This window comes from Salmo trutta, chromosome 36, assembly GCF_901001165.1.
Source record: "Salmo trutta chromosome 36, fSalTru1.1, whole genome shotgun sequence".
Classification (NCBI taxonomy): Eukaryota; Metazoa; Chordata; class Actinopteri; order Salmoniformes; family Salmonidae; genus Salmo; species Salmo trutta.
Genome location: NC_042992.1, coordinates 11,858,335 through 11,881,295, shown reverse-complemented (window position 1 = coordinate 11,881,295; position 22,961 = coordinate 11,858,335). Strand labels below are relative to the sequence as shown.

Below are 22,961 nucleotides of genomic sequence, written 5' to 3'. Positions count from 1 at the left end.
GAGAGAAATACAGAGAGAGAGAGAGAGAGAGAGAGAGAGGAAGAAAAAGACTGAGAAAGAGAGATACAGAGAGAGAGAAAGCAAAAGAGCTAGGTACTGATAAAGAAAGAGAGGGAAAAAAATAAAGATAGAGAGAGAGAGAGAGAGAGAACACTCATTATAGCTAATGCTCCAGAGTGACATATCACTAAGCAACAGCCCATGTGAGAACAAGTGTTATAAACAGCAGCAAAGTGCCAGAGCGTTAATGAACGTGCCCCAGCAGACCCCTAAAACCCGTTTCTTTGCCTTGACATGGGAAACACCTGGAAAAGCAATTACAGACAAGACACAACAATACATGGGATGATAAAGGTAAACAACACTAATTTAACCAGAGGATAGGGGTGGTGTGGAAAACAATGTCCCTATTATCAGACCTTGTTAGGGGACAAACTAACAATGAAAGAAACTCAACAATAAACATAACAACATTCCCCTAGATGGCCAGTCAAAATACTGTGGTGGCACTTCATGTTACGGTACAAAGTAACCAGGGGTTACACTCTAAACAACATGGTAGCCATGGTACAGAACTGTTCAATAAAAGGCTATAGATATACACTGAAGTATACCAAACAGTAGGAATACCTTCCTAATATTGAGTTGCACCCTCCCTTTTGCCCTCAGAACAGCCTCAATTGGGTCATGGACTCTACAAGGTGTTGAAAGTGTTCCACAGGGATGATGGCCCATGTTGACTGCAATGATTCCCACAGTTGTGTCAAGTTGGCTGGATGTCCTTTGGGTGGTGGACCATTCTTGATACACACGGGAAACTGTTGAGTGTGAAAACCCCAGCAGCGTTGCAGTTCTTGACACAAACCGGTGCACCTGGCACCTACTACCATACCCCGTTCAAAGGCACTTAAATATTTTGTCTTGCCCATTCACTCTCTGAATGGCACACATACACAATCCATGTCTCATTTGTCTCAAGGCTTAAAAATCATACCTTAATGTCTCTCCTCCCCTTCATCTACACTGATTGAAGTGGATTTAACAAGTGACATCAATAAGGGATCATAGCTTTCACCTGGATTCACCTGGTCAATCTATGTTGTGGAAAGAGCAGGTGTTCTTAATGTTTTGTAAACTTTGTGTAGAAATACAAGAATGGTCAAAAGGAGAGTTAGAGGACAGCTAGCAAAGATTTGTTATGTTTGGATAATTCATATCATATGGTGTGTCTGTGTGTGCCTGTGTAGGTACAGTGTCTGTATGCTTGTCATCGAGTCTGTGTGTCATTCTGCCCATGAGCAAGGCTGAGCAAGGCAAGGCACTGCTCACCGGGCACAGAGAGATGTGGATGCCGATTTAAGGCAGCCCCCCGCACCTCTCTGATTTAGAGGGGTTGGGTTAAATTGGGAAGATACGTTTCAGCTGAAGGCACTCAGTTGTACAACTGACTAGGTATCTTTTCCCTTTCCCTGTATGTACATGTAGTTCCGCTGTGTGTGCTTGTAGGTGTGTATGTATGTGTGTGTGTGCGTGTGTGTAATTTTTTTGGTGTGAGTGTTCAGTGACATGGAGCCTAGCCGACCCCCTCGGCCGGTACAGACGGCAGCACACCTGATCAGCAGCGGGTCATTACTGGCCTTAATTGGCTTAACGAGCCTGACAACAGGAGACCCTCTGTCCGTCAACCAGAGGTGAGGAGTTCAGGAAAGCATGAACAGGCTTTTAAAGACAGGAAACTAAGCACTTAGCAGGAGAGAGAGGGATGGATGGAGAGAGTGGAATAGTGGGTGAGATAGAGAGAGTGAGAAAGGTGGAGAATTTTTTTTTTTATGAGCTATCTATTCCTAACAAGACAGTAATTTAGAGCTCTTTAGCTGAGGACAGTGAAGGTGAAGTTCTTCTTTACAAACACACACACACACACACACACACACACACACACACACACACACACACACACACACACGGATGCGCACTCACACATGAGAATGCAAAAACACATACACACCACAAGTTCCTTGGGGTCCAAATCGCTAAGAACTTAAAATGGTCCAAACACGTGTGGCGTGACAGTGCCTCTTCCCCTCAGAAGGTTGAAAAGGTTTGTCATGGGCCCTCAAATTCTCAAGAAGTTCTACAGCTACACCATTGAGAGCATCTTGACTGGCTGCATCACTGCTTGGTATGGCAACAGCACCGCCCTCGATCACATGGCACTACAGAGGGTGGTGCGGACAGCCCAGTACATCACTGGGGCCGAGCTCCCTGCCATCCAGGTCCTCTATATCAGGCGGTATGAAAGGAAGGCATGTAAAATCGTCAAAGACTCCAGCCACCCAAGCCATACATAGACTGCATGGCAAGCGGTACCGGTGCATCAAGTCTGACACCAACAGGCTCCTGAACAGCTCCAATCCCCAAGCCATAAGACTGCTAAATAGCTAACAAAATGGCTACACGGACTATCTGAGTTGATCCTTGTATCCATTTTTTATTTAGCAACTTCTCAATGCACACTGCTGACACTCCAACACAAAACACATAACATGCACACACATTTATACTGATTCTAGTCACTCCTCACATACAATCATCATTTACTCTTCTGCTACTCTGTTTATCATACATCATTTTGCCAAGTCACCTTCCCCCATACATATCTACCTCTATCACTCCACATTAGAAATATGGTATAGGAACTGACCTTGTATATAGCTTCTTCTTTTCTTGCATTCTTATTTCTTATTTTCATGTATCTTGTGTTTATTGATTGATTACAGCATTGTTGGGTTTAGGACTTGCAAGAATGGCATTTCACTGTAGTTGTGCACTTGACATTACAACTTAGTACAGTTTGTTCCTCTTCATTGGAAAGAGGACTGTAACGCCCTGGCCATAGAGAGGGGTTTTTGTTCTTTATTTTGGTTAGGCCAGGGTGTTACATTGGGTGGGCGTTCTATGTTCCTTTTTCTATGTTTTTGTATTTCTTTGTTTTGGGCCGTGAGTGTGGCTCCCAATCAGGCACAGCTGAAGCTCGTTGCTGCTGATTGGGAGTCACACATAAGGAGCATGTTTTTTCCTTTGGGTTTGTGGGTAATTGTTTCTGTCAGTGTTTTGTTCCAGACAGGACTGTTTGCTGTCGGTTTGCTCATTTTCTTGTTTTGTATAGTGTTCACGTTGTTTACATTAAATTCTAATAATGAACACTAACTCCGCTGCACCTTGGTCCACTTCTTCAGACGACAGCCGTTACAGAATTACCCACCACCAAGGGACCAAGCAGCGGAAGAGGGAGGTCCGGTCAATGGAGGAGACGCCGGCCAGCAGACGGGGTCGCTGGCGTCGGTCGAGGAAGCCCGGAAGACACCCCCAAGAAAATTTTGGGGGGGGGCTAATGGGGTGGTCCGGAAGGGCAGAGGAGGAGCCCAGACCACTGCTCTCGTGGGGGATAACGGCAGAGGAAGAGAGGAAGATGATGAGGCAGTTGATTGAGGACCTGCAGATGGATGATCTGGAGGAGCCTTGGTATGCGGAGTTGCGCGCTGTGTCGCCAGTGCGTCCGCACAGCCCGGTGCGTCCGGTGGACATGCCCAGCACATGCCGTGCTAGGAAGGGCATCCAGCCAGGACGAGTGGCAAAACCGGCTCCACGCTTCAGTTCACCAGTGCGTGTTCACAGTCCTGTCTGGCCCGTCCCTGCTCCCCGCACCAAGTCCACAGTGCATGTTCCCAGTCCTGTCCGGTCCGTCCCTGCTCCCCGCACCAGGCCCAAGGTGCGTGTCCACAGTCCTGTCCGGCCCGTCCCTGCTCCCCGCACCAAGCCCAAGGTGCGTGTCCCCAGCCCTGCCAGTCAACAGTCGTCAGAGCTGCCCGCCAGTCAACAGTCGTCAGAGCTGCCCGCCAGTCAACAGTCGTCAGAGCTGCCCGCCAGTCAACAGTCGTCAGAGCTGCCCGCCAGTCAACAGTCGTCAGAGCTGCCCGCCAGTCAACAGTCGTCAGAGCTGCCCGCCAGTCAACAGTCGTCAGAGCTGCCCGCCAGTCAACAGTCGCCAGAGAGGTCAGACTGCGCTGAACTGCCGGAGTGGCCAGACTGCGCTGAACTGCCGGAGTGGCCAGACTGCGCTGAACTGCCGGAGTGGCCAGACTGCGCTGAACTGCCGGAGTGGCCAGACTGCGCTGAACTGCCGGAGTGGCCAGACTGCGCTGAACTGCCGGAGTGGCCAGACTGCGCTGAACTGCCGGAGTGGCCAGACTGCCCTGACCTGCCGGAGTGGCCAGACTGCGCTGAACTGCCGGAGTGGCCAGACTGCGCTGAACTGCCGGAGTGGCCAGACTGCCCTGACCTGCCCGAGTGGCCAGACTGCCCTGACCTGCCCGAGTGGCCAGACTGCGCTGACCTGCCCGAGTGGCCAGACTGCCCTGACCTGCCCGAGTGGCCAGACTGCCCTGACCTGCCCGAGTGGCCAGACTGCCCTGACCTGCCCGAGTGGCCAGACTGCCCTGACCTGCCCGAGTGGCCAGACTGCCCTGACCTGCCCGAGTGGCCAGACTGCCCTGACCTGCCCGAGTGGCCAGACTGCCCTGACCTGCCCGAGTGGCCAGACTGCCCTGACCTGCCCGAGTGGCCAGACTGCCCTGAACTGCCCGAGTGGCCAGACTGCCCTGAACTGCCCGAGTGGCCAGGGACGCCCGCCAGCCCGGTGAGTCCGGTGCCTACGCCTAGGGACAGGCCTCTGTCATGTTTCCCCAGCCTGGTGAATCCTGGGTCAGTGCCGTCAGAGCAGCCAGGGTCGCCCGCCAGCCAGGCGCAACCATCGCCGCCCGCCAGCCGGGCGCAACCATCGCCGCCCGCCAGCCGGGCGCAACCATCGCCGGCCGCCAGCCGGGCGCAGTCAGTGTCGCCCACCAGACCTTCGGCGCGGCCAGGTGCGCCACCGAAGAGGGCGACGTCAAGGGTGGAGCAGAGGCCACGTCCCGCACCTGAGCCGCCGCCGTAAGAGGGCCCACCCGGACCCTCCCCTTCAGAGTCAGGTTTTGCGGCCGGAGTCCGCACCTTTGGGGGGGGGTACTGTAACGCCCTGGCCATAGAGAGGGGTTTTTGTTCTTTATTTTGGTTAGGCCAGGGTGTTACATTGGGTGGGCGTTCTATGTTCCTTTTTCTATGTTTTTGTATTTCTTTGTTTTGGGCCGTGAGTGTGGCTCCCAATCAGGCACAGCTGAAGCTCGTTGCTGCTGATTGGGAGTCACACATAAGGAGCATGTTTTTTCCTTTGGGTTTGTGGGTAATTGTTTCTGTCAGTGTTTTGTTCCAGACAGGACTGTTTGCTGTCGGTTTGCTCATTTTCTTGTTTTGTATAGTGTTCACGTTGTTTACATTAAATTCTAATAATGAACACTAACTCCGCTGCACCTTGGTCCACTTCTTCAGACGACAGCCGTTACAAGGACTCAATCCATGAGCTCATCTTAGATCATATCCACCCTAATCTCATGTTTGTTGACCTATTAGTAAATCCCCAAACGCATCCTAATTTCCATTTCCAGCCTGAGCTCTTAAACCAGGCCTTTTAGAGAAGAGGATTGGCTTTGGTGGTAAAACTGAACTGTTCTAACTGAACGTCAGTCGGCCATTGAGCCTGACACACATGCAGGCAGATCAAGACCAGCTAGATATCAGTCAGATATACCCAGGCTATATTTATAGAGACCAGTTAGATATCAGTCAGATATACCCAGGCTATATTTATAGAGACCAGTTAGATATCAGTCAGATATACCCGGGCTATATTTATAGAGACTAGTTAGATATCAGTCAGATATACCCAGGCTATATTTATAGAGACCAGTTAGATATCAGTCATATATTTCCAGGCTATATTTATAGAGACCAGTTAAATATCAGTCAGGTATACCCAGGCTATATTTATAGAGACCAGTTAGATATCAGTCATATATTTCCAGGCTATATTTATAGAGACCAGTTAAATATCAGTCAGGTATACCCAGGCTATATTTATAGAGACCAGTTAGATATCAGTCAGATATACCCAGGCTATATTTATAGAGACCAGTTAGATATCAGTCAGATATACCTAGGCTATATTTATAGAGACCAGTTAGATATCAGTCAGATATACCCAGGCTATATTTATAGAGACCAGTTAGATATCAGTCAGATATACCCAGGCTATATTTATAGAGACCAGTTAGATATCAGTCAGATATACCCAGGCTATATTTATAGAGACCAGTTAGATATCAGTCAGATATACCCAGGCTATATTTATAGAGACCAGTTAGATATCAGTCATATATATCCAGGCTATATATATAGAGACCAACAGGGACAGCCATAGGACCTGAGAGGACACATATGCTCCAATTATATTGCAGGATGAAAATAATTTAAGTAGCTATTGTGTTGTAATTCATACTCTAACTGATAACTAACCTCATTTTACAAATGTGACTCTGGCTTTGTGAACAATGGAGGATTGTCATGAGATGTATTATAGCAGTACTTTACTGTCTAAATCTCCTTTTTCGGTATGCATGTATTCTCAATCCACATAATCATTAGTCATATTGGCTAAACGCCTTCGACGCAAAGGTTACATTGTGTGCGCATTTGTGTGTGCATTTGTGTGTGTGTGTGTGTGGACGTGTTTAACTATTCTTGTGGGGACCAGAAGTCTCCACAAGAATAGCAAACAAACATACATTTGACCAACTGGTGACATTTTGTTAGTCCCCACGATGTCAAATGCTATTTCTAGGGGATTTAGGGTCAAAGTTATAATGAGTGTTAGGGTTAAAATTACGTTAAGGGTTAGGGTTAGGAGCTAGGGTGTAGTTTGAGGGTTAGGGTTAGGAGCTAGGGTTAGTTTTAGGGTTAGTAGCTAGGGTTAGGTTTAGGGTTAAAGTTAGAATGAGTGTTAGGGGTAGAATTACGTTAAGGTTTAGGGTTAGGAGCTAGGGTTAGGTTTAGGGTTAGGAGCTAGGGTCAGGTTTAGGGTTAAGGTTAGGTTTTTGGGTTAAGGTTAGGGTAAGGTTTAGGGTTAGTGTTTAGGGAAAATAGGGTTTTGAATGGGACTGAATTGTGTCCCCACAATGTTAGCTATACAACATTGTGTGTGTGTGTGTGTGTGTGTGTGTGTGTGTGTGTGTGGGAGGGAGGGAGGGATAATATGGTATTCAAAGAAGATCACAAATGTCTCTTGAGTAGATATGTTTCCTTTTCTATCTCTGATCCATCTAGCTCACCACAGCAGTATTGTCTAACGAGCTGAGAGGCTTAGACAGTCAGACATGAAACAGTCTAGGCCCATTTTGTCACAGCTGTCAAAGCCCAAACCCATCCCTTATCCCCCATTTTTATCGCTTTATCTGATGATTCAATTGCTCAGTATTACTTGCCGTGGTGGCACACACACATATAAACACACACACAAACGCTTACATTTTAGTCATTTAGCAGACTTATTCAGCGACTTACAGGAGCAATTACACACACACATACATACATACACATACACTTCGCTGTCCCAGGACAGCTTAACAGGATCTGGACAGCTTTTGAAATATTGGCCAAGAGGCAAGGACTGGCAAGGACAGAAAACCTGGCTCAAGATCTAACCCTGACGAGAGAGAGAGAGAGAGAGAGAGAGAGAGGAGAGGAAAGGCTGTGCAACCACTGCACAACAGCAGAACCTGAGACGGAGCTGCATTTCCTGACAAAATGTCCAAAATATAAAACAATTAGAAAGTGTCATTTCCCCAAATTTGAAACCCTTATTCAAGGTTTCAAAGACCTCTCTGATGAGGATAGGCTACCCATCCTGTTGGGGGAGGACGCAGAGAGCTGTGGGTTGGCAGCGCACTACATTGCTGCCTGCCATAAGTTGAGGGACAGTGTCTGACAGACCAATAAACCTGCACATGTCCTCAACTGTATGATTATTGTTATTGTTGAATGTATGGTTATATTGACCGTTGGTTATTGTTGTTACTGTTGTCCCGTTGACTATTTTTGATTCTCATTTTTATTTATATTGTAAATATCCAAAGTAAGCTTTGGCAATATGTACATTGTTACGTCATGCCAATAAAGCGAATTGAATTGAATTGAAATTGAGAGAGAGAGAGAGAGAGAGAGAGAGAGAGAGAGAGAGAGAGAGAGAGAGAGAGAGAGAGAGAGAGAGAGAGAGAGAGAGAGAGAGACAGAGACAGAGAGAGATGAACAGACCCTTGCATGGTTCTGAGTAGAGGCTCTAAGAGAGAGAAACCCTGGCTCAAGATCCATCCCTGATTAGAGAGAGAGAGAGAAACCCTGGCTCAAGATCCATCCCTGATTAGAGAGAGAGAGAGAGAGAGAGAGAGAGAGAGAGAGTGGGGAGGGAGAGAGAGAGAGGGAGATAAAGAGAGAGAGAGAGCTGACCAGTAAATGTGAGATCAATTGACAAAGTTAACATTTATTTAACTAGGCAAGTCAGGTAAGAACACATTCTTATTTACAGTGACGACCTACATTGGCCAAACCCGAACGACGCCGGGCCATTTGTGCGCCTCCCTATGGGACTCCCAATCACGGCCGGTTGTGATACAGCTTGGAAGATGCAGTAGCATTAGCAGTGCTGTGGGTATAATCATTGGGTAAGCCAATTCAGAAATAAAAGCCATATTACAACCTATGTGTTGTGATAATTGTGTTGTTGGCTCTACAACCTGCTCAACCGGCGCTACAACCTGTTAGTTCATATGCCTTGACACCGTGATATATAGGCCTAAAGGCCGAGACAATAAGAAGACACAGTGGCAGAATAAGTTAAACAAAACATTTGTTTCATTAAAACCAGAGATCAACGTGTGTGTGTGTGTGTGTGTGTGTGTGTGTGTGTGTGTGTGTGTGTGTGTGTGTGTGTGTGTGTGTGTGTGTGTGTGTGTGTGTGTGTGTGTGTGTGTGTGTCCGTGCATGCAAGTAGAAAAATCATGTTGAATAACCCTACTTGTAGAGAACCACCAATGCCGTCCTTGTCTTCCATGTTGCCTAAATGGTCTATGACTCTGTTATACAGTACACACTTTTAGTATTTGTTGTTCTAGGCTACCTGGTTAAAATACTTTCTTGCTAACCTGACTTCCTTTCATGGACAACAATACGCCAGGCCAGCTAGTTAACATGTGCATACTACATCTTGCTACATGTTGAACTTTCATCCTCTCAGGCCAAGGGCACAATGTTTGGATCAGATGACATTACAATGGCGCCGGATGAGATGGCTGCCGTTTTACAGGCTCCTAACCAATTGTGTTATTGTGTGTGTTTTCTTGCATTATTTGTAACTTATTTTGTACATAATGTTTCTGTCACCGTCTCTTATGACCAAAAAGAGCTTCTGGATATTATGACAGCGATTACTCACCTCGTACTGGACAAAGATTTTTTATTTTTAACCTTCCTGCTGTGTTCCGGTCGAATTGGACCGATTATCAAGTTCTCTATGAAAACTATATTTCATTTTATCTGATTGTCATAAGTTTCCATGATTTTGTCCACACAGGGCATCTGTACACACAAAATACAATATGATGATTTTCATTACATTTTGTGTGTATTATTTAACTTTTCTACAGACGGAGATTGACACTGGTGTAGAGAGGAGTAGGCAGTTGCAGATTTAGAACTACTGAGTTGATTAAAGCACCATAGAGCAAAGCGGGACAAACCCAAATGCTGTTGTGCTCAAAATATATCTTCATAAACAAAAAGGCACAGAGTGAACCAAAACTGCAAAATATAAAGTATTCAGGAAATAGGAGAGATTCCTCAGGTGTAACGATGATGCCATGAGTCGAGAAGCAGGTGCAGGTGAAACGTTTAATGAAAACAAACACGAAACAAGACAATGTAACAGAAGCGAGATAACATGAACACAGGTGCAATACCAACTGAGGAATGACAAAAGGAAGGGACCTATAAAGGGGAGGTAATGAGGTCCAGGTGTGAATCATAATGATAAGTGCCAGGTGCGCGTAATGATGAGTGCCAGGTGTGCGTAATAATGATTCCCAAGACCGGTGGTTAGTACACCGGCAACGTCGCACGCCGGAAGGGAGGAGCAGGAGTAGACATGACAGTACCCCACCTTTGACACATGGCTCCTGCTGCAGGACGACCCTGACCAGGATGACAACCCTGACCAGGAGGACGAACCCCAGGGATGAGGAGCGGGTCGATCGGAGTGGCAAAGGTGGAAATCACGGATGATTTTGGGATCCAGAATGTCCTCCACCAGAACCCAACACCGATCCTCAGGACCATACACATCCCAGTCTACCAGATACTAGAGTTGAACCCCACGACACCAGGAGTCCGGCAGAGATCTGACAGCATACGCCCTCGATGTCCAGGGGGTTGGTGGAATGTCGTGGCGGACAGCATCAGCTAGGGGACCAGGAACCACCGGCCTGAGAAGGAAGACATGAAACGAGGGTGAGATACAGTAATGACTGGGCATTTGTAACCTATACGCCACCTCGTTGACCCTCCGGAAAACCTTGAATGGCCCCACATACCGGGGACTCAGTTTCTTGCAGGGCAGGTGGAAAAACCCAGAACACACTGGAAGGGAGTCAACCCAGTGGAGGAGTGACACAGCGAATTCTGGGCATACTCTGTCCATGGAAGGAATCATGCCCACTCACCCTGCCGGTCCAGACAGTGACTCCTCAGGATCCTCCCCAGCTCCTGGTTCATCCTCTCCACCTGCCCGTTGGACTGAGGTTGATACCCAGAAGTGAGGCTGACCGTGACGCCGAGCTTCTCCATGAAGGCCCTCCATACTTGTGATGTGAATTGGTGGCCACAGCCGGAGACGATGTCCTCCAGATTGCCATAATGCCTGAAGACCTGCTGGAAGAGTGCCTTAGCAACCTGGAGAGCAGTGGGGAGACAAGGAAGAGGAATATGATGACATGACAGTAAACGACAATGACAAAATCTATCCACTACCACCAGAATGTTTGTAAAACCGTCAGAGGAGGGGAGATCGGTTACAAAGTCAATGGATAGATGAGACCAGGGTCGCCGAGGCACGGGAAGCGATAGGAGCTTTCCTGCTGGAGCATTCCGTGGAGCTTTGGTTTGGGCACATATGGAAAAGGTGTTGACATACCTATTGACATCCTGCGCCAAGGTGGACCACCAGTACATCTCAGCGATGGTGAATGGTGTGAGAAAAACCTGGATGTCCAGTGACGATAGCTGTGTGTGCCCAGGTCAGCAGCCGATCCCTTATCCCTGTGGGAATGTAGGTGACCTTGGGAGGACAGTTCAGGGGTGCGTGCTCACTCTCCAGAGCCTGTCGGATCTCCAAATCTACATCCCAGACCACAGGAGCTACAACTCAGGAAGATGGGATAATAGGCTTACTCAGGACAGGGCCCTCTCCCGAATCGTAGAGACGGGACAAGGCATCGGCCTTGGTGTTCTTTGAGCCTGGGCAATAGGTTAGCATGAAGTTAAACCTTGTGAAGAAAAGGGCACACGGATTCAGCCTCCTCACTGTCCAAATGTACTCCAGGTTCCTGTGGTTGGTGAGGATGACGAATGGTTCCTTGGCAGCCTCCAGCCAGCGTCTCCACTCGTCTAATGTCAGCTTCACTGACAGGAGCTCCCGATCACCGATGTCACAGTTCCTCTCAGTGGGGGACTGTTTCTGTGTGTTCCCCTGTCGTTGAGACAAAACTGCCCCCTACGCCTACCTCGGAAGCGTCCACCTCCACCATAAAGGATATCATGGGATCTGGATGTTTCAGCACTTGGGTGGAGGTGAAACGTCCCCTTGAGAAGACGGAAGGCCTCATCAGCTGCTGGACCCCAAACCAACCTACGGGGGCATCCCTTAAGGAGAGAGGTGAGAGGAGCGGCAACAGAGCTGAAATTCCTGATGAAACGACAGTAGAAGTTGGCAAACCCCAAAAACCGTTGTAACCCTTTAATGGTGGCTGGGACTGGCCATGACCTGATTGCATCTACCTTCTTGTCGTCCATCTTCACTCCCTGCGGGCTGATTTGGTAACCCAAGAAGGAGTAGCTCAATTCCCTCTGATGGAATTGACACTTCTCAGCCTTGACAAACAGGTGATGAGCCAAGCGGTATTCCAGGACTGCTCAAACATGTGTGATGTGATCCTCCAGATTAACCGAGTAGATCAAGATGTCATCAATGTATTCGGTCACCTGGTGTCCGAGCATGTCCCTGACCACCTCGTTGATGAATGCCTGGAACACTGACGGAGCATTGGCTAAGCCAAAGGGCATCACCAAGTATTCGTAGTGACCAGACATTGTGCTGAATGCCATCTTGCACTCATCCTCCTCCCGAATGCAGATGAAATTATAGGCACTCCGCAGGTCAAGTTTGGTCAAGAACCGGGCCCCAAAGGAGCTGCTCGATGGCAGACGGCACCAACGGGAGGGGGTACCGATACTTCTTGGTAACTTCATTGAGTCCTCTGTAATCAATGCAAGGGTGTAATCCTCCATCCTTCTTGACCACGAAGAAGAAACCAGATGACACAGGAGAAGTGGACGTGCGGATGAACCCCTGTTGGAGCACCTCCTGAATGTAATCCTCCATGACCTGGGTTGAAGCCACAGTCAGAGGGTAGATGCATCTGCGCCGAGGTGTTGCATCAGGAAGCAGGTTGATGGCACAGTCTCAGAGGCAATGAGGAGGGAGACAGGTGGCCTGAAGAATACCTCCCTCAGGTCCTGTTATACCTCTGGGATGTTGGGCAACTAAAGGACTCTCAACCGACGTGGAACCACAGTGAACAGGGAAGCAGGTCTTCTGGCATTCAGGTGACCAGTCTGTGATTCTCATCCTCGACCATGAAATGGTGGGATTATGGCGTTGAAGCCAAGGGAGGCTGAGGATGATCTTGTGAACTGGTGATGAAGAAGGGGACATTCTCCTGATGATTGGATGTTTGTAATGATTCCGGATCCTAATGGCCGACAATCAAGGCCTTGCACCGGAAAAGGAGAGGAGAGCGGGTATGAAGTAATATTGAGAGAGAAGGCAAGGGTCTGATCCATATAATTCCCCACGGCATTGGAATCCACTAAAGCTGTTGACACAGGACATGAGGGACAATCAACCAATGAGATGAACACCAAAAAAGAGCCTAGCAGGAAGTGATGAAGTTGTAATACTTAATCCTGGCCCAGGGGATGGCAGATCATGTGTCCATCCCTCTGTTCTAGTAGATCCTGGATTCGGAAGTGCCGGACACCGCTGGAGTCTGTGCCCTCCTTGACCACAGTACATACAGAGCCCCAGTTGTATCTGTCTGCAGTGCTCTGCCGCGGGGAGGAGTGTGACCCCTACCTCCATGGGTACAGGCTCTGATTCCGAGTGTTCACCGAAGGAGGGAGAGAAGCAATGTGAATGCCGACACTCCCGAAGAAGGTCATCCAGACGTATGGCCATCGCAATAAGTGAGTCCAGGGTAAGGTTGTCATCTCGGCAAGCCAATTCTGTCTGGACCACCTCGCGCAGACCTCTTCTAAATAGTGTGCAAAGCGCAGGTTCATTCCATCCACTGGATGCTGCTACTGTGCGGAAGGTGAGTGCGTACTCTGCCGCCATCTGATACCCCTGCCGCAATTGAAGTAGACCCTCATCTCCCTCTTTGCCTTCCGGGGATGATTGAAGATACATTTAAACAGAGCCATGAACCTCTCATAGGAATTTAGCTCCTCCTCTCCTCTCTCCCATCTGGTGTGTAAAATAAAGGGAGCACTGAAGTAGGAAGCCACAGCATTTGGATGGGGTACCGCCATATTTCTCTGGGAGGGATAAACGGGCATCGCTGGCCAGAGCGGGTTGCTGAATGAATGTGCTGTTGCAGCGCCTCCCGGGAATGTTTGAGACGCTGGAAACTGCGAAGGACCTCTTCCATGGCCATCCCCACTTGTGCCAGCTGGTCATGGTGCTGATGCAGAAGGTATCCCTGTTCGTCGACCGTCTGACGATTGTTTGAGTTGGTATTCTGTAACGATGACGCCTTGAGTTGAGAAGCAGGTGAAATATTTAACCTTTCTGGCGCAGGCGTTCCGCTAGCGACCCACCTCGACAACGTCCGGTGAAATTGCAGAGCGTGAAATTCAAATGACAGAAATAGAAATATTTAACATTCATGAAAAGTGAAAGTGTCATACAAGTGTCATACATCAAAATAAAGCTTAACTTCTTGTTAATCCAGCCGCTGTGTCAGATTTCAAAAAGGCTTTACGGCGAAAGCACACCATGTGATTATCTGAAGACAGCACCCGCATACAAAAGCATGAAAAACATTTTTCAACCAGGCAGGTGCGCCTCGAAAGTCAGAAATAGCGATAAAATAAATGCCTTACCTTTACAAAGGGAAGTGCAGTCTCCAGCTGCCCAGTGACACGAGCATTCCAGACTTGCTAAATGACTTCTATGTGCGCTTTGAGGCAAGCAACACTAAAGCATGCATGAGAGCACCAGCTATTCCAGACGACTATGTGATCACACTCTCCACAGCCGATGTGAGAAATACTTTTAAAAAGGTCAACATTCAAACGGATTACCAGGATGTGTACTCCGAGCATGAGCTGACCAACTGGCAAGTGTCTTCACTGACATTTTCAACCTGTCCCTGACCGAGTCTGTAATATCAACATGTTTCAAGCAGACCAACATAGTCCCTGTGCCCAAGAACACCAAGGTAACCTGCCTAAATAACTACCGACCTGTAGCTCTCAAGTCTGTAGCCATGAAGTGCTTTGAAAGACTGGTCATGGCTCAAATCAACACCATTATCCCAGAAACCCTAGACCCACTCCAATTTGCATACCGACCCAACAGATCCACAGAGGATGAAATTTCTATTGCACTCCAAACTGCCCTTTCCCACCTGGACAAAAATAACACCTATGTGAGAATGCTATTCATTGATTACAGCTCAGTGTTCAACACCATAGTGCCCTCGAAGCTCATCACTAAGCTAAGGACCCTGGGACTAAACACTGTCTTCGGTTGCAACACTCACCACTGAGTTTAAAACTGCCTCTGGAATCAACATCAGCACAAGAACTGTTCATCGGGAGCTTCATGAAATGGATTACCATGGCCAAACAGCCGCAGACAAGGCTAAAATCACCATGCGCAAAGCCAAGCGCCAGTTGGAGTAGTGTAAAGCTCGCCTCCATTGGACTCTGGAGCAGTGTAAATGCATTCTCTGGAATGATGAATCAACCTTCAAGGACAAATCTGGGTTTGGCGGATGCCAGGGGAACCCTGCCCAAATGAATAATTTTAACTGTAAAGTTTGGTGGAGGAGGAACAATGGTCTGGGGCTGTTTTTCATTGTTCAGGCTTGGCCCCCTAGTTCCAGTGAAGGGAAATCTTAACCTCTACGGGATCAGTGTCCCTAAACCAGGACAGGTGCAAATAAATATGCGATAATGTGACTAGAATGACGTTGTAAACAACAGCCAAATTTCCAGGACGTAGACATGTCTTATATGGGCAGAAAGCTTAAATTTCTGTTAATCTAACTGCAGTGTCCAATTCATAGTAGCTATTACAGCAACAAAAAAATACCATGGTATTGTTAGTGCAGTACAACTAAACACTTTTATCACGGCAACTGGTTTAATACATTCACCTCTGAAGGTAAATAATGTACTTACTTCAGGTAATATTGCTCTGATTTGACATCCTGAGGGTCCCAGAGATAAAATTTAGCATATTTTTGTTTGATAAAATCTATTTTTATATTAAAATGTAGGAACTGGGTTCTACAGTTTGACTCAACTGCTGTTTCTGGCTCCACACCCCCCTAGCTTCCTTACCTTCTGTACGCAAGCTAATGATCCATCATGTATGACATTCCTGGGAGTGTCTAAACAAAAAAAATGGTATTACCATACAATTTGTGTATGTTCTCTATAGTTATGCACTTCAAAATGTGTAAATTGACCAATTCAGCACATTTGGGCAAACTCCTAGCAGACTTGATACAAAATATTGTGTACTGATGTAATTCTTTACTGGATGAGTCTGAAACTTTGCACACACACTGCTGTCATCTTGTGGACAACATCTAAATTACACCTAGAATCCATCTCAGTATATGGCCTTTCTCGTGCATTTCAAAGAAGAGAAAAATATTTTTTTCAAAACACATGTTTAAAAATAAATATTATCTATTACCAGATCTAATGTGATATATTCTTCTACATTAATTTCACATTTCCAGAAAGTGTTTCCTTTGTAATGGTATCAAGAATATGCATATCCTTGCTTCAGGTCGTGAGGTACAGGCTGTTAGATTTGGGTATATCATTTTAGGCAAAAATTAAAAAAAAGGGTCCAATCCCAACTTTTTCAGGCTTTTTTTCTCCGCTTCCTGTCTGACTGACGTGCCCAAAGTAAACTGCTTGTTACTCAGGCCCAGATTAAAGGATATACATATAATTGGTACCATTGGATAGACTGTGGCTCAGTTGGTAGGGCTCAGTTGGTAGAGCATGGTGTTTGCAACACCAGCATGGTGTGTGCAATGCCAGGGTTGTGGGTTCGATTCCCATGGGGGGCCAGTACAATTTCTTTTTTTTAAATGCATAAAATGAAATATATGAAATGTATGCATTCACAACTGTAAGTCGCTCTGGATAAGAGCATCTGCTAAATGACTCAAATGTAAAAAAAATGTAAATGTAAGACACTTTGAAGTTTGTAGAAATGTTAAAATAATGTATGAGACTATAACACAATAGATATGATAGGAGAAAATCCAAAGGAAACCAACCAGATTCTTTTTTTTTAGAGCCCATGCTCTTATAATGGAAAGTATAGGGGCATATCCAAATCCAGCGCCAAGATTGCAATTCCTATGTTTTCCACTTGATGTCAACAGTCTATGTTCATGGTTTCAGGCTTGTTTTTTCCCAAACAAGGAAGAATTGTGAATTTTAGTACTGGGACTCAGAGTTGGAAATCAGTATGTATGCGCGCAACGAATAGAATGCACACCTGCTAATATCGTTTTCCTATTGAACATACTTCATTCCATGTGAAATTGTATAGTTTAATTACATTTTAGGGTACCTGAGGATTAAATAGAAATGTATTTGACTTGTTTTAACAAAGTTTAGCATTAGCTTTTTGGATTCCTTTCTCTGCATGTTGAAAGAGTGAATTACTCAAATCAATGGCGCCAACTGAATAGACTTTTTGGGATATAAAGAAGGATTTTATCTAACAAAATGACACTACATGTTGTAGCTGGGACCCTTTGGATTTCAAATCAGATGAAGATTTTCAAAAAGTAAGTGAATATTTAATCGCTATTTGTGATTTTATGAAGCCTGTGCCGGTGGAAAAATATGTTGATGTGGGGCGCCGTCCTCAAACAATCACATGGCATGCTTTCGCTGTAAAGCCTATTGTAAATCGGACAGAGCAGTTAGATAAAAAATAATTTAAGCTTTTAACTGATTTACGACACTTGTATGTACCTAAATGTTTAATATCCATAATTTGTATGATGATTTATTTGAATTGTGCGCCCTCCAATTTCACCGGAAGTTGTCGACAGGTGTCCCGCTAGTGGGATGCCTAGCCCTAAGAAGTTTTTAAGTGCTATTGCATTTAATGACATTCTACATTTAACATTTACATTTAAGTCATTTAGCAGACGCTCTTATCCAGAGCGACTTACAATTCTAGACGATTCTGTGCTTCCAACTTTGTGGCAACAGTTTGGGGAAGGCCCTTTCCTGTTTCATCATGACAATGTCCCGTGGCCAAAGCGAGGTCGGTACAGAAATGGTTTGTCGAGATCAGTGTGGAAGATCTTGACTGGCCTGCGCAGAGCCCTGACCTCAACCCCAACGATCGAGCACCTTTGGGAAGAATTGTGGCTGAATGGAAGCAGGTCCCTGCAGCAATGTTACAACATCTAGTGGAAAGCCTTCCCAGAAGAGTGGAGGCTGTTATAGCAGTAAAGGGGAGTTGGTCAACTCCATATTAATGCCCATGATTTTGAAATGAGATGTTCTACGAGCAGGTGTCCACATACTGGGGAGGGGAGCATGGGGGGAGCATGTCTGTTAAACAGTTCAGAATTAGATGTCTCTATAAATGAACAACTAACCTGCCTTACCATGATAGAATAGACTGTCTCCTCCATCTTCTCACACTACTTTCCCTTCTTAATAAACAATTTATGCGTCTACTTCTCTCCTTAAATGAGGGATGCCTTTATGCATTCTAAAAAAAAACTTTACATACTGATTATGAGTCTATGCTGAGTCCATGAGATTGCAGGATATAAATTAATATCTGACAAATGTGGCAGCTGACCTTGGAAGCCAATCTAAACAATTAGGACAAGTATTGGTTGTGGAATTAAGGAACAAACGAGCTGGACGTACCCCGGTATCAAAGCGGCTATTTCAACCACCCGGTTTTGAGCTTTACTGCCCTGCCACCTGGGATGGCTTGGTGCATAGCTAATGACTAGGAAGACAAATAAACAAAGTAAAATGCTTAACAAGCAATTTCTGGTATATTTTGCAGAAACCATGCCTTACAATGGGGTAGCAGGTAGCCTAGTGGTTAGAGCGTTGGACTAGTAACTGAATGGTTGCAAGATCGAATCCCTGAGCTGACAAAGTAAAAAGCTGTTGTTCTGCCCCAGAACAAGGCAGTTAACCCACTGTTCCTAGGCCATCATTGAAAATAAGAATTTGTTCCTAACTCACTTGCCTAGTTAAATAAAACAATAATCAAGTACCTTTTTCTGTTTTTTGTCTGTTGAATAATAATAATATCTTATAAAATGTATGTAAAAAAAAAAGTTTTAACAAAACTTGCTCTTGCATGGATGATGCATGGCATACAATTTACATCACCCATGGACAACATGGGTAACCATTCACTGATAAACATGTAGCCACTGATACTGTCAGACATGAGCACACACAAGCACGCACCGCACACACACACACACACACACAAACACACACACAGTGTGCATGTCTGTCTGGCAGGTCAGATAAGGGCTGTAAACCCAGATTGTGTCAAATCATTTAGGCCTCTATAGCTTGTTCACACTGCAAGCCTTCAAGCTCAAATCAGTTTTGGAAAACTGACTGTACAAACGGAAAGTTACAAGTGACCAAATCAGATTTGTGTGTGTTCAGACACTCATTTGCTGACATGGCTACACTATTTGCCATAGTAATGACGGGTGTGTGCGCAGTGGTGAAGGCTGATTGGTGGTGCTTGTGCTTCCTATCACTCAGAAATTATGTTGCAAGCTAAGGCGACAACAAAGCCTGCCTGGACATTTGCATTCCAAGTGAATACCTCATGTGGAGAGAATGCCAAGAGCATGCAAAGCTGCCATCAAGGCAAAGGGTGGCCAATTTGAAGAATCTAAAATCTAAAATATATTTTGATTTGTTTAACAATTTTATTGGTTACTACATGATTCCATATGTGATATTTCATAGTTTTGATGTCTTCACTATTATTCTACAATATAGAAAATAGTAAAAAAAAAAGAGAAAAACTCTGCAATGAATAGGCCTGTGAAAACTTTTGACTGGTACTGTATGTATCCGTATTTCTTAAAACATGAATATCCTTACATGATAGAGTGCATTCGAAAAGTTTTCAGACCTCTTCACTTTTACACATTTTGTTATGTCACAGCCTTATTCTAAAATGTATTAAATTATTTTTTCCCCTCATTAATCGATACACTATACCCCGTAATGACAAGCGAAAACAGGTTTTTACAAATGTTTGCAAATGTATTAAAAATAAAAAACTGAAATATCTTAGTTACATAAGAATTCAGACCCTTTGCAATGAGACTCGAAATTGGGTTCCGGTGCATCTTGTTTCCATTGATCATCCTTGAGTTGTCTACAACTTGATTGGAGTCCACCTGTGATAAGTTCAATTGATTGGACATGACTTGGAAAGGCACAGACCTGTCTATAGAAGGTCCCACAGTCGACAGTGAATGTCAGAGCAAAAACCAAGCCATGATGTAGAAGGAATTGCCCATAGAGCTCCGAGACAGGATTGTGTCGAGGCACAGATATGTGGAAGGGTACTTAAAACTTTTTGCAGCATTGAAGGTCCCCAAGAACAGTGCCCTGCATCATTCTTTCATAGAAGAAGTTTGGAACAACCAAGACTCTTGCTAGAGCTGTCCACCCAGCCAAACTAAGCAATCGGGGGAGAGTTCCTCTGTGGAGATCGGAAAACCTTCCAGAAGGACAACCATCTCTGCAGCACTCCACCAATCAGGCCTTTATGGAAGAGTGGCCAGACGGAAGTCACTACTCACTAAAAGGCACATGACAGCCCTCTTGGAGTTTGCCAAAAGGCACCTAAAGGACTCTTAGACCATGAGAAACAAGATTCTCTGGTCTGATGAAACCAAGATTGAACTCTTTGGCCTGAATGCCAAGCCTCACGTCTGGAGGAAACCAGGCACCGTTCATCACCAGGCCAACTTTTTTTTGCTCTGTCATTAAAAAAAAAACTTTTCAATATATAAATTCAAACAATGCTTTAGAACTATTTAAATAAAATGATTTCAAATGTTGTGCAGGACTATGTTAGACGAAGGAATCAATCTATCTTTTCAGAATGTTAGAGTATTTACCTGGTCAATATGTCAGCGTCTTATGTCTGTTGTTTATAACAGTGTGTTATATTTGAAAATGTGATTGTATTATCAATTGCATTTTAATGGTTAAGGACTCTTGGAAGATTAGTCCAAATGAGGACTAAAAGAGATCCAAATTAAATAAAATCACTTATTTCTGAGCATACATTTGCACCATATTCAGTAGTAGGCTATACAAGGCACAGAAAGGCAAACATGGTCATATTTAATCAAAGTTATTATTTCCAAAGCACAACTCTGCTAATTCTATAAGCATAGCAAATCCAATTGCTCTAATCACAACACATGTTTTCTGTAAAGATGCAAATGTAGGCCAATCTTTGCTAAACATTTGTTTTTATTATTTAACAGATACTAAAAGTTGCACACCCTCAATGCCCCTGGCTGCCCTGTTTGTTATGGATGGTGGATGCGATGGGTGCAGATTGGGTCATCAGCGTTGGTCCTTCGCAGTCCAGACCCCATGTGGTGGTAGTGTTGGCCTGTGATCCACTCCACAATGTCAATACATAAGTCATGAATCAAAATTGTGTCAATATTGCAAGAAAATCATTTTACATACTGTACCACAAGGTAGGTACTCATACCTGCTTTTTTCATGACAAAACACGAACTGGAACAAGCTAGCTAGCTAGCCAAGCTGCTAGTTAGTGTGCTAGCGGAGTTAGTTTGCTAGCTAGCTTATATTAACCAGTAATACAAAATATGGCCTAAACCTTTTAAAATGTTATCTGTCACCTTGAGGCTTGATAGGGGGTAGATGTTTTTCCCTGAGGGGAAGGCATTTTCGTTATTTGTTAGCTAGCTAGTCAGCCCTACTGGCTCCTATCTAGTTACTAAAATAAACACAACATCTCAAATTAGCTACTCACTTTAGCGACAACTTCTTTGAGGTATTTTCTGAAAATCTTCTCAGTTCTTTGTTTCTCTAGTTGTCAGTTCGACCACACACTGTTTACACACTCTGAAGTGCTGTTAGCTTGTGGTTTGTGTGTGCCTTTATGCAGTGGCAATACAAAAATTATAGCTAGTGTTTGAAATAATCATGCCAAATTATTTACCACGTCCTCAACTCAAATAAACATCAGCAATGTTCCTTATTTAGCGTATCAAAAAGAATATGCATTGTATGTGGTGAGAAAATATAGTATGTAGGCCTACTGTCTGTATTTGTCACCATAGGCCTATGTGGGCATCTTATTGTCTCTATCTCAGGATATCTAATGAGTCAATGATTTGTGCATGAAAGAAAAATATAGATTTCATATTTGTCAAATTATTGAGCATGTGCTGAACAATCAGAAATGCATCAGAAATCGTCCTTATTTTCAGCATATTAAAAAGCATATTAACATCTGGATATGGACCTCAGCCAAGAGAAGCATATCTAGAATCAATAGGGCCTCTTATCTCAAATGTGCTGAGAAAACACGGATGTGCCATGTATACAGTCAGTATTTGTCAACAAGAAGCGAGAAAATAGGATGTCAATATCTCAGGATATTGAATGAGTCCTTATTTGAACGTAGGAAATGTCATTGTGTGATATTCAGAGTAATCCCAACATCACATATGTCTAAAAGACACATCTGGATACAGAATGTCAGGATATTGTGCATATATCCACAAAACTCCAAATATACGTTGGAAATGGTCTCTATTCTGTAGAATTTTAAGAAATCCCCTGATATGGACCCTTTTCCCCATTGTGTGTGCATCCACGCATCTGTGTGCATGCATGTGTTGGTCTGTGTCTATATGTGTATGTATATGTGTGTGTGTGTGTGTGTGTGTGTGTGTGTGTGTGTGTGTTAACCCCATTTACACCAAGCTTACCTCCTCTATCATTTATCCATGCAACACCAGTAAAGGGGAATTGGAGCCATTTTAAGTGTCTAATTAAACTGTTACAGTGTGGTTAAATCTAATGTGCCCCGTCTGTATCGTTCATTACCCAACCATGGCAAATATCACTGGGCTTTCACTGGTCAAAATGATCCATTAATATAATCATATTTAGCAGGTCACTCTAACATGTATGTAAAGATCATTAGACAAGTAGGATAGTATTCCACAACAATAATGGTGAGTGTTGCGTTCAGGGACGTTAGTTCATGATTGGCATTTGTCCCAAGTTGTAGGCTATAGTATGGCATTAGGTAATATGAACAAAATGTATTCTAGCCTGGTTAAATGCTTCTTGTGATTGGC

At 44.9% G+C, this 22,961-nt stretch overlaps 1 protein-coding gene across 1 annotated transcript in view; it reads left to right on the top strand.

The window, feature by feature from the left end:
* The first annotated feature begins 13,898 nt into the window (after positions 1-13,898).
* LOC115175410 (vegetative cell wall protein gp1-like) overlaps positions 13,899-22,961 on the top strand; it is a 65,147-nt gene continuing 56,084 nt past the window's right edge. Inside the window, exon 1 of the mRNA XM_029734640.1 lies at positions 13,899-14,012. Coding sequence (XP_029590500.1) covers positions 13,899-14,012 — 114 coding nt within the window. The remainder of the gene's footprint in view (positions 14,013-22,961) is intronic.